Raw genomic sequence first — 12,126 nt, forward strand, 5'->3', positions numbered from 1 at the left:
CCCTGACCCTCCCCCTGACCCTACCCCTGACCCTGACCCTACCCCTGACCCTGACCTGTTTGAGCTGCAGGCCGTGGCTCCAGATGCGCTCCAGCAGGTCGCAGAGGGAGGCCATGAGCGTGTTCTCCTCCAGCCCTGTGATGGTGTTCTCTCCATGGCCCAGGTCCACCGCCTCACGACCCATCTTCTCCACCAGCATCCGCTTGGTCTGCACACACACACACACACACACACACACACACACACACACACACACACACAAACAAACCATCAATAACCAGTGTAGGATTGTCGGAACAAACTGTTTATTGGTTTAAGAATGACCTATCAGGCAGATCTCAGTGTGTGCAGGCAGAAGGTGTCACTTCCAGCTCCCTTGGTGTATCCCAGGGCGTGCCACAGGGATCAGTCCTGGGGCCATTACCTTTCATTATATACATAATTTATAATTTATAATTCATTATATACATAATTTATAATTTATAATTTATAATACATCAACACTCTCCATCAGAATGTCTCAAATGCTCATTTCCATTTTTATGCTGATGACACTGTGATGTACTGCTCTGCATCCACACCAGGCCAGGCTCTGTGTCAGCTACAACTTGCTTTTAATACTGTAAAACAAACCCTGTGTGATCTAAAACTTATTTTGAATGCTGACCAAACCAAACTTATGATGTTTGCTACATCCACGCCTCTGAACCTCCCTTCTATCACCACTGTTCAGGGCTCCAAGATTGAGTCTGTATCGCATTATAAGTACCTAGGATTTACAATTGACGATTCTCTCTCTTTTAAGCCTCACATTCAGCAGCTAGTTAGAAAGCTGAAGGTGAAATTCGTTTTTTACTTTTTTATTTCAGGAATAAGACTTGCTTTTCATCCGAGGCCAAAAAGAGACTTGTTGCTGCTCCTTTATGTCTGTCTGGACTATGGCCATGTGTTATACCTTCATCTACCACCTTTATGTCTGTCTGCACTATGGCCATGTGTTATACCTTCACGTTCCCACCTCCACCTCCATGTTCTCACCTCCACCTCCATGTTCTCTCCTCCACCTCCATGTTCTAACCTCCACCTCCATGTTCTCACCTCCATGTTCTCTCCTCCACCTCCATGTTCTCACCTCCACCTCCATGTTCTCACCTCCACCTCCATGTTCTCTCCTCCACCTCCATGTTCTCTCCTCCACCTCCATGTTCTCTCCTCCACCTCCATGTTCTAACCTCCACCTCCATGTTCTCTCCTCCACCTCCATGTTCTCTCCTCCACCTCCATGTTCTCACCTCCACCTCCATGTTCCCACCTCCACCTCCATGTTCTCACCTCCACCTCCATGTTCTCTCCTCCATGTTCTCACCTCCACCTCCATGTTCTAACCTCCACCTCCATGTTCTCTCCTCCATGTTCTCACCTCCACCTCCATGTTCTCACCTCCACCTCCATGTTCTCACCTCCACCTCCATGTTCTCTCCTCCATGTTCTCACCTCCACCTCCATGTTCTAACCTCCACCTCCATGTTCTCTCCTCCATGTTCTCACCTCCACCTCCATGTTCTCACCTCCACCTCCATGTTCTCTCCTCCATGTTCTCACCTCCACCTCCATGTTCTAACCTCCACCTCCATGTTCTAACCTCCACCTCCATGTTCTCACCTCCACCTCCATGTTCTCACCTCCACCTCCATGTTCTAACCTCCACCTCCATGTTCTCACCTCCACCTCCATGTTCTCACCTCCACCTCCATGTTCTCTCCTCCACCTCCATGTTCTCACCTCCACCTCCATGTTCTCACCTCCACCTCCATGTTCTCACCTCCACCTCCATGTTCTCTCCTCCACCTCCATGTTCTCACCTCCACCTCCATGTTCTCACCTCCACCTCCATGTTCTAACCTCCACCTCCATGTTCTAACCTCCACCTCCATGTTCTCACCTCCACCTCCATGTTCTCTCCACCCACCTTCATGCGACACTCCTTCAGCAGTCCCTCCACGAACTTCCAGTTGGTCTGAGCGATGACGGCGGGGCTGAGGTCCGACAGCTTGGGCCGCAGGTTCTTCCCCAGGCGGGCCTCCGCCATGTACTTCTGCACCGGGACAGAGGATCGCTTAGTGGTGCAACGTGTGTGTGTGCGTGTGTGTGTGTGTACGTGTGCGTGTACACACTACTAGATAGTAAATCAGGAGGAGAGTGGAGTGGGGGTCGTTTGGGGAGCTTGAGGCTGGGGGGGGGGGGGGGGGGGGGGGGGGGTTGTGAAGGGGAGGGGGGGTCCATCATACCAGGCAGCTGGGCATGACTTGTACAGCACATTTCATACAACAGGGTTAATTCAAAGTGCTTTACATACATTATTAAAATACAGCAAGAGGAGCATAGTAAGAAAAGAAAAATGACAAAGAATAAAAGCAAGAGAGTTAAATGGATAAAACATTTAATAAGACAATAGTTAATGGATAAAAGACATTGATAGAAGTGTTTGTGTTTAATCATAACTGCTGCAAAAAACATTTGATTTCTTCAGGGAGTTTGTTCCAGGAGCATGCAGCAGCATGACTGAAAGCTGCTGCACTGTGTTTTGTTTTCACTCTTGGAATGATTAGCTGATTAGCCTCAGCTGACCTTAATGGCCTTGCTGGAATATAGAGTGGGAGGAGATCTGATATGTATTTTGGTCCAATACCATTTTGTGATTTGTATGTAATTAGGAGGATTTTGAATTCAATTCTCTGAGAGACTGGTAGCCAGTGCAGGGATCTCAGGATTGGTGTAATGTGTTCAAATGTCTTTGTTTTTGTTAGGACCCTAGCAGCGGCGTTTTGGATGAGCTGCAGCTTACGAACAGCTCCTATAGATAGGCCTGTTAGTAGACCATTACAATAATCAAGTCTACTCGAAACAAATGCATGGATGAGTTTTTCAGGGTCTTGTTTGGACATGAAATCTCTCATTCTTGTTATGTATTTCAGGTGATAGTAGGCTGATTTAGTTATCAAGTTTATGTGGCTGTTGAAGTTTAGATCAGAGTCTAGAATTACACCAAGATTTCTGACCTCTTTTTTTGTTTGAAGAGAGAGAGAATCAAGTTTTGCACTGACATTCGATCTTTTGTCAGGTGCACCGAATACAATTATCTCTGTTTTGTCCTTGTTTAATTGGAGGAAGTTTTGTGTCATCCAGGCGTTTATTTGTTCAATGCAATTACAGAGATTGTCGATGGGACTATAGTCGTTCGGTGAGAGGGCTATGTAGATTTGAGTGTCATCCGCATAGTTGTGATAGGCAATTTAGTTATTTTTTAGGATGTGTCCCAATGGAAGCATCTAGAGATTGAAAAGGAGGGGGTCAAGGATTGATCCTTGGGGAACCCCACATGTCATTTTAATTTGGTCAGATACAAAGTTGCCAATGGAGACATAGTAGCTTCTGTCCTGTAGGTAGGATCTAAACCAGTTTAGGGCAGTGCCTGAAAGTCCTATCCAGGCTTTTAGTCTATCTATTAGAATGTCCTGGTCTACAGTGTCAAAGGCAGCGCTAAGGTCTAGTAGTACCAAAACTGAGATTTTTCAGAGTCAGTGTTTACACAAATGTCATTAAGGACCTTAATAAGACGGGGGGTGGGGGTTGTAAAGGGGTGGGTCCATCATACCAGGACGCTGGCTGAGGGGAGGGGGGGGGGGGGGTCCATCATACCAGGCAGCTGGGGAGGGTTGTGAAGGGGGGGGGGGGGGTTGTGAAGGGGGGGGTCCATCATACCAGGCAGCTGGCTGAGGCAGACTTTCTGGGTGGTTTGCGAGGGGGGGGGGACGCCTTGTCCCACTCCCAGAAGGCCATAGAGTTCTGCAGGACCAGACACCCCTCCCGCTGCTGGGGTGGTACGGCCCAAACCCAGCCCACAGAAAAGAGGGGAACGAGAAAAGAATGGCAAAGAAAGAAAAAGAAAAGAAGGAGGCATGCACATGAATGCAGAAGACATTCAGACGAGACAAAGAGAGAAAACTCAACTAAAACACAAAACAACAACAGAGACTTAGAGGACGTGAAACAGAACAAGTAACACAACAGAACTAACTTACAAATAATAATAATGATAATAATAATAATAACTACCTACAACTTTCTAAGAAAATAAAATTGCTGCCAGACTCGGGGGGAGGAAGAGGAGATGATGAAGAGGGGAGGGTGGGTGTGTGTGTGTGTGTGTGTGTGTGCGTACCTCTCTGAGGTGGTTGTCCAGGGTGAGGTGTTCTGTCTGCTGTCTGTGGTGGTCTTTCCTCCGCTGGCCCGTCGCTGTGCGGTTGGACCACCTGACAAGGTTTGAGTTAGGGTTAGACCACCTGACAGGGTTTGGGTTAGGGTTAGACCACCTGACAGGGTTCAGACTGTTATTTTAAAACACGGAAATACATTTCAACGTTGTTGAGAATCACAACACAAACTCGCTAGTTGAGTATAACTACTGCAACAACGCAATGGATTGTGTAAGTAATCCCCACTGCTACCTAGTTAACTAGAACATTACTTTACATTGTTAGCAGGCTCACAGAACAAGCTGTGTTAGGCTGGATTCACCCCAGGGTTAGTTAGTTAGTCAGGGTTACCACGGTTACTAACTTGTTGTTGGTGGGTTAGTTAGTTAGGGTTGCCAGGGTTACTGACTTGTTGTTGGTGGGTTATTTAGTTAGTGTCACTAACTTGTTGTTGGTGGGTTAGTTAGTTAGTTAGTTAGGGTTGCCATGGTAACTAACTTGTTGGTGGGTTGGTTAGTTAGTTAGTTAGTTAGTTAGCTAGTTAGTTAGTCAGGGTTACTAACTTGTTGTTGGTGGGTTAGTTAGTTAGGGTTGCCATGGTTACTAACTTGTTGGTGGGTTAGTTAGTTAGTTAGTTAGTCAGGGTTGCCATGGTAACTAACTTGTTGCAGGTGCGTTAGTTAGTTGGTGGGTTAGTTAGTCAGGGTTGCCATGGTAACTAATTTGTTGTTGGTGGGTTAGTTAGTTAGTCAGGGTTGCTATGGTAACTAACTTGTTGTTGGTGGGTTAGTTAGTTAGTTAGTCATGGTTGCCATGGTTACTAACTTGTTGTTGGTGGGTTAGTTAGTTAGTTAGTCATGGTTGCCATGGTTACTAACTTGTTGTTGGTGGGTTAGTTAGTTAGTCAGGCTTGCCATGGTAACTAACTTGTTGTTGGTGGGTTAGTTAGTTAGTCGTGGTTGCCATGGTTACTAACTTGTTGTTGGTGGGTTATTGGGTTAGTTAGTTAGTGAGGGTTGCTATGGTAACTAACTTGTTGCTGGGGGGCGCGGTGGCGAGGACGTCGGCCTGCAGTGAGGGGAAGAAGCCGGGCTGGTAGCGGCCCTGGCCGATCCTCATGTCCAGCAGGTGGGGGTGGACGGCTGTGTGGTCCATCTTCATCAGCCTCTGTTCTATGGCCTGGGCTGGGGAGGGAGGGGGGAGGAGGGAGGGAGGAGGGAGGGAGGGAGAGGGGGAGGGAGGGGGGAGGGGGGAGGGAGGGGGGAGGAGGGAGGGAGGGAGGAGGGAGGGGGGGAGGGAGGGGGGAAGAGGGATGGAAGGAGGAGGGATGGAGGGAGGAGGGAGGGGGGGAGGAAGGGAGGAGGGAGGGAGGGAGGGAGGGAGAGGGGGAGGGAGGGAGAGAGAGAGAGGGGGAGGGTGACATTTACATATCCATAGTGAGGACTAGTGGTGCTTTTCCATCAGGGTCCCGCGTTAGTGCAGTTCGGATCAGTTCGAGGTCAGGTCGGGTCACTTTGATCTGTTCTGGTTTTCCATTATACACAAACCGACCCGGACTAGTAGGAGGAGTAGACGATAGTAGGCGGAGTTACGCGTCACACGCAGCCTGGCAAAAAGCTTCCGGGTGTACACAGCAACAGCCGTGATTTTTTGGGAGAGAAAGAGAAAGAGAGAGAGGAAGCTATGTACACATAATAAAGTCATGTTTTTTGAACCCTTAAAACCACTGCCTTCACTTGTCTGCTTTATGAACTGTAGTATCATCATCGGGAAACGCCGACAAGACGCGAATCTACCGGCATTTGACTCATGACACAGCCGGTGTTATTCACAGACAAACACGGTGCCGTTTGCGGGTTAATAACTTCGGTTTACCGGGGGTTAGGATAACAATTCAAACGTGTCCGGAAAGAGGAGAAGCCATGGAATTCAAAAGTTTTTGAATGGAGTCGATCCTCCACTCCTATCACCGTGGACACAGCGCGGAGCGAATTCCCTGTTAAAACCGGCATTTGACTCATGAGTGAACGGCGAAAATGGCTGGACAGCACAGCAGCAGCGGCCAGGTGAACTCCCGGTTCATCGAGTTTACGGTTAAAAGCATAACTTCTCGGGGTGTCAGCGCGGTGGTTAAGGGCTCAAAATGACCGTAGACAGATGGTGAAGTTAGCAAAGGAGTATTGTGTTTGTATCACCTCCACAGCCGGTGTTATTCACGGACAAACACGGTGCATAATAGCGATTTTTGTGTTGTGCTTGTTGTAAATAAAAGTTATATGATTCATTGAAATGACATTAAACTAAGATAATACGATGGTCAGCATAATTTTCAGAATCTTTATTAATAAACTATTACAGAAAATGTAGTGACATTTTCCTAGAGTGAATGTGGTATTTCAAGATGGCGGTTAGTGAAGAAATATATGGGATGGGACATGGGATGACGATTTCCATTGACCAATCAACGGTGTGCAGCGTCACACGTAGCCTGGCAAAGAGACCCGGATATGACATTTTAGACCCTGCTCTCGATGTGGAGCTAAAGAAGCGAGCTGACCTGGGACCGAACCGACCTGGAACGACGAATGGAAAAGGGGAACGAAGCGGGCTGACCCGGGTCAGCACCAGGTCAGCACCGTTGTGGAAAAGCCCCATAGGTGCTTTTGAATTTACACACACACACACACACACACACACACCCTAAAACCCCTCCACTCCCCATCTCTGCTCTGAGTCCTTTTGCAAATTCAGCAGCAATTAGAGACGTAATTAATTTAGGAAAGCCACACAAAATTAAGAGAAAAGACCTGACTAGACACTCTCACAAGCACAGTACGGTGTGTGTGTGTGTGTGTGTGTGTGTGTATGTATGTGTGTGTGTGTGTGTGTGTGTGTGTGTGTGTGTTGAGATAAAGAAAAATCATAGAGGAGCATCAGTCGAGACTAAAGGGAAGATTAGCTGCTTCAGAATAATAAATGAGAGGAGGATAGAGAGGGAGGGGGGTAGAGAGGTAGAGAGGGAGAGAGGTAGAGAGGGAGGGGGGTAGACGGTAGAGAGGGAGGGGGGTAGAGGGTAAAGAGGGAGAGAGGTAGAGGGAGAGAGGTAGAGAGGGAGGGGGGTAGAGAGGGAGAGAGGTAGAGAGGGAAAGAGGGCGGGGGGTAGAGAGGGAGGGAGGTAGAGCGGTAGAAAGGGAGGGGGGTAGAGAGGGAGGGGGGTAGAGAGGGAGAGAGGGAGAGAGGGAGGGGGGTAGAGAGGGAGGGAGGTAGAGAGGGAGAGAGGGAGGGGGGTAGAGGTAGAGAGATAGAGAGGGAGGGGGTAGAGGTAGAGAGATAGAGAGGGAGGGAGGTAGAGAGGTAGAGAGATAGAGAGGGAGGGAGGTAGAGAGGTAGAGAGATAGAGAGGGAGGGAGGTAGAGAGGTAGAGAGATGGAGAGGGAGGGAGTTAGAGAGGGAGGGGGGTAGAGAGGTAGAGAGGGAGGGAGGTAGAGGTAGAGAGATAGAGAGGGAGGTGGATGCAGACAGACAGACAGACAGACATAGAGACAGACAGGGTCCTGACAGACAGACAGACAGCCAGATAGCCAGACAGACAGACAGACAGACAGACAGACAGACAGGGTCCTGACAGACAAACAGAAAGACAGACAGGCAGGCAGGCAGACAGACAGACAGACAGGCACACAGACAGACCGACAGACAGACAGACCGACAGACAGGCAGCCAGGCAGACAGACAGACAGGCAGGCAGGCAGACAGACAGGCAGACAGGGTCCTGACAGACACACACACACACACACCCTAAAACCCCTCCATTCCCCATCTCTGCTCTGAGTCCTTTTGCAAATTCAGCAGCAATTAGAGACGTAATTAATTTAGGAAAGCCACACAAACTCTAATTAAGAGAAAAGACCTGACTAGACACTCTCACAAGCACAGTACGGTGTGTGTGTGTGTGTGTGTGCGTGTGTGTGTGTGTGTGTGTGTGTGTGTGTGTGTTGAGATAAAGAAAAATCCTAAAGGAGCATCAGTCGAGACTAAAGGGAAGACTAGCTGCTTCAGAATAATAAATGAGAGGAGGATAGAGAGGGAGGGGGGTAGAGAGGTAGAGAGGGAGAGAGGTAGAGAGGGAGGGGGGTAGAGAGGTAGAGAGGGAGAGAGGTAGAGAGGTAGAGAGGGAGAGAGGTAGAGAGGTAGAGAGGGAGAGAGGTAGAGAGGGAGGGGGGTAGAGAGGTAGAGAGGGAGAGAGGTAGAGAGGTAGAGAGGTAGAGAGGGAGAGAGGTAGAGAGGTAGAGAGGGAGAGAGGGAGGGGGGTAGAGAGGGAGGGAGGTAGAGAGGTAGAGAGGGAGGGAGGTAGAGAGGTAGAGAGGTAGAGAGGGAGAGAGGTAGAGAGGTAGAGAGGGAGGAGGGTAGAGAGGGAGGGGGGTAGAGAGGTAGAGAGGGAGGGGGGTAGAGAGGGAGGGAGGGAGGGAGGAGGGTAGAGACTCACCAGACTCCTTCAGATTGGTGCACCTCTGGTAGGTGGATGCAGACAGACAGGCAGACAGACAGAGAGGGAGGGGGGTAAGAGAGGTAGAGAGGTAGAGAGGGAGGGGGGTAGAGACTCACCAGACTCCTTCAGGCAGGTGCACCTCTGGTAGGTGGAGGACCTCAGGTTGGGCGCGCGGACGTTGTAGAGGCGGGCCTTGTCGACGCGCCCGTCAAACACGCGCAGCAGCGGCTCCTTGTCCTCCCAGCCAGACATGATCTTGTTGTCGATGAAGGAGGCGAACATCTGCGTCTCGATGAAGTGGGACAGGAAGGGCAGGTACGGCTCCGGCTGGTCGGACAGGAAGGAGGCCTGGAGGGGGGGGGGAGTTACTATAGCGTGTGTGTGTGTGTGTGTGTGTGTAGCTCTTAAGGCTCCGTGCCGGTTCCAGTTCCCGTTCTGGAACCTCAGAACCTTGGTGCTGTCTGTCTGTCTGTCTGTCTGTCTGGTGAACCTTGGTGCTGTCTGTCTGGTGAACCTTGGTGCTGTCTGTCTGGTGAACCTTGGTGCTGTCTGTCTGGTGAACCTTGGTGCTGTCTGTCTGGTGAACCTTGGTGCTGTCTGTCTGGTGAACCTTGGTGCTGTGTGTCTGGTGAACCTTGGTGCTGTCTGTCTGGTGAACCTTGGTGCTGTCTGTCTGGTGAACCTTGGTGCTGTCTGTCTGGTGAACCTTGGTGCTGTCTGTCTGGTGAACCTTGGTGCTGTCTGTCTGGTGAACCTTGGTGCTGTGTGTCTGGTGAACCTTGGTGTTGTCTGGTGAACCTTGGTGCTGTCTGTCTGGTGAACCTTGGTGTTGTCTGGTGAACCTTGGTGCTGTCTGTCTGGTGAACCTTGGTGCTGTCTGTCTGGTGAACCTTGGTGCTGTCTGTCTGGTGAACCAGCCCGCGTTCATACCAGTGTAACCAGAACCATCAGCTTCATCAATGCTGGGTGATGAAGGGGCGGGATAAACAAACACGTCACAACTAGATGGCAGCTACTTCACTGGGAGGATGATACAGTTCCCTCTGTTAACCCTAACCCCAACCCTTCCCTCTGTGAACGACTTTTCAGGTTCTGAACCAATTTATTTATTATCGGTCTGAACGTGGCGGCCGGTTCCAGATTAGGTTCAAGAACCAGAACCAGCATGGAGGCGTGGCTGTGTGACAGACCTGTATGTGTGTGTGTATGTGTGTGTGTGTGTGTACCTTGTCAAAGTTGTGCAGCGTGTCTCGGTTGGTCAGCCAGCTCTGCAGATCGCCAGCGCCGTGGATGACGAAGGCCTCGTAGTCATTGAACATGGCGGTGAAGCGGCTGGCGAACACCTCCCTCAGCTGCACGTTAAGCACCGCGTTCCTCAGCTCCTCCCCCCCCTCCCCCCCCTGGGCCTCCCCCCCCTCCCCCCCCTGGGCCAGCCCCCCTGGGGCCCGCAGGGCGTCCACACGTCCCACCGTCACGCCTGTGCGCCGGGCCAGCGCCTGCAGTCGCTCCAGTACCGCCAGCCCCTCCCCCCCCAGGTTCCTGTTCAGCCCCTCCCCCTTCAGCCCCTCCCCCCCGAGGTTCCCGTTCCGCCCGTCATCCTCCAGCTCGCTGAGGGCCGCCAGGCCGGGGGCTCGCCTGGGGAGGGGGCCGGGGGGGCAGGGCCCCGGGGCGGGGGGGGTGGTGGTCGTAGGGGTGGGGGTAGAGGTGCGAGGGGCGCCCCCCACTGGCGAGATGCCGAAACGCGCCAAGACGTCGCTGATCTCCTGGATGAACTCAGGCTTGTTGGGGAACTGAGGGAAGTCCTCCGGCAGCTCGATGCTGTGGTTGTCTATGTCCACGAAGCACAGGTTGGCCTGGGGGGGGGGGGGAGCACAGGTTAGTCTGGGGGGGGGGGGGAGCACAGGTTAGTCTGGGGGGGGGGAGCACAGGTTAGTCTGGGGGGGGGGGCAGCACAGGTTAGTCTGGGGGGGGAGCACAGGTTAGCCTAGGGGGGGGGGAGCACAGGTTAGTCTGGGGGGGGGGAGCACAGGTTAGTCTGGGGGGGGGGAGCACAGGTTAGCCTGGGGGGGGGGGGGGGGGGTTAAACCTGGACTTCTTAGTGAATCAAAACTGGCCTAAAGTCAAAACTGGCCTAAAGCCTGGTACACACAAAGATAATCTGGCCGATTTTCAGTCCTTCCGACCAAGGACAGCAAACGCCCGATTATCGGATGGCTCTAAAGATTACTCGACAACTCGCGAGTCCGAATGGAATGTAGCCAATCAAGAAGCGAGCTGACTTAACTTTATTTGCCCTGTCGCACATTGCCCTTTATTTGGTCAGTCAGGGTACTACTATCCTGATCACGCAAGATTTCTGGCTTGGGGGAACGAGACTAGACTGTCGTATCTGTCCGATCTTTATGTATATGTGGTGTGCTGTATTGAGAATATCGGAGCACACCACACACAATACGATCAAAACTGTTCAATCCATGATTTTTTATCTTCATGTGTGGGGTCTCTCAGATAAAAAATCTGTTAAGATTTAGAAAATCTTTATGTGTGTACCAGGCTTTAGAGACTCAAACCTGGCCTTAGAGACTCAAACCTGGCCTTAGAGATTCAAACCTGGCCTTAGAGACTCAAACCTGGCCCTAGTGACTGAAACCTGGCCTTAGAGACTCAAACCTGGCCTTAGTGACTCAAACCTGGCCTTAGTGACTCAAACCTGGCCTTAGAGACTCAAACCTGGCCTTAGAGACTCAAACCTGGCCTTAGAGACTCAAACCTGGCCTTAGAGACTCAAACCTGGCCTTAGAGACTCAAACCTGGCCTTAGTGACTCAAACCTGGCCTTAGAGGGAGTGACTCAAACCTGGCCTTAGAGGGAGTGAATTTACTGTAGTAAATGGAGTAAATAGGAGTACCGTAAATAAGTGAGTAAAAGGTATTTGTTGTTATTTGATTTTCAGCGAATCACACGGCTGCGGATCAGCCAGTGTGTCAGTGTGTGTGTGTGTGTGTGTCTCTCAGTGTGTGTGTGTGTGTGTGGGGGGGGGGGGGGCTGCTGTGGGAGATGTTTGCAGGAACAAGGTATAACCTATACCTATAACAAGGTATACAAATAAAAGTGATTATTATTATTGTGGTGAGGTAAAGCAAAGCACCAGTCTCATTAATGTCTTCATGCCAAGTTTGACGAGTCGGTCCACCAGTGTGTGTGTGTGTACAAAGTTGTTTGCTATGTTTGTTTCGCTAGGCTAGCAGCTAGGCTAGCCCTGGGGGGGGGGGGGGGGGGGGGGGGGTTAAACCTGGACTTCTTAGTGAATCAAAACTGGCCTAAAGTCAAAACTGGCCTAAAGCCTGGTACACACAAAGATAATCTGGCCGATTTTCAGTC

The 12,126-nt window shown here is 50.8% G+C and overlaps 1 protein-coding gene across 2 annotated transcripts in view; it reads right to left on the bottom strand.

The window, feature by feature from the left end:
* Positions 1 to 12,126, bottom strand: part of dennd5b (DENN/MADD domain containing 5B) — a 74,541-nt gene that overhangs the window by 23,358 nt on the left and 39,057 nt on the right. For both annotated transcript variants that reach the window (XM_080537759.1, XM_080537758.1), the window contains exons 6-11: positions 9,972 to 10,598; positions 8,862 to 9,093; positions 5,290 to 5,440; positions 4,223 to 4,313; positions 1,970 to 2,095; positions 56 to 208 (exon numbers count right to left, since the gene is read on the bottom strand). In XM_080537759.1, the coding sequence (XP_080393885.1) occupies positions 56 to 208; positions 1,970 to 2,095; positions 4,223 to 4,313; positions 5,290 to 5,440; positions 8,862 to 9,093; positions 9,972 to 10,598 (1,380 nt within the window). The remainder of the gene's footprint in view (positions 1 to 55; positions 209 to 1,969; positions 2,096 to 4,222; positions 4,314 to 5,289; positions 5,441 to 8,861; positions 9,094 to 9,971; positions 10,599 to 12,126) is intronic.

This window comes from Nansenia antarctica (genome assembly GCF_963989245.1).
Source record: "Nansenia antarctica genome assembly, chromosome: 8".
Taxonomy (NCBI): domain Eukaryota; kingdom Metazoa; phylum Chordata; class Actinopteri; order Argentiniformes; family Microstomatidae; genus Nansenia; species Nansenia antarctica.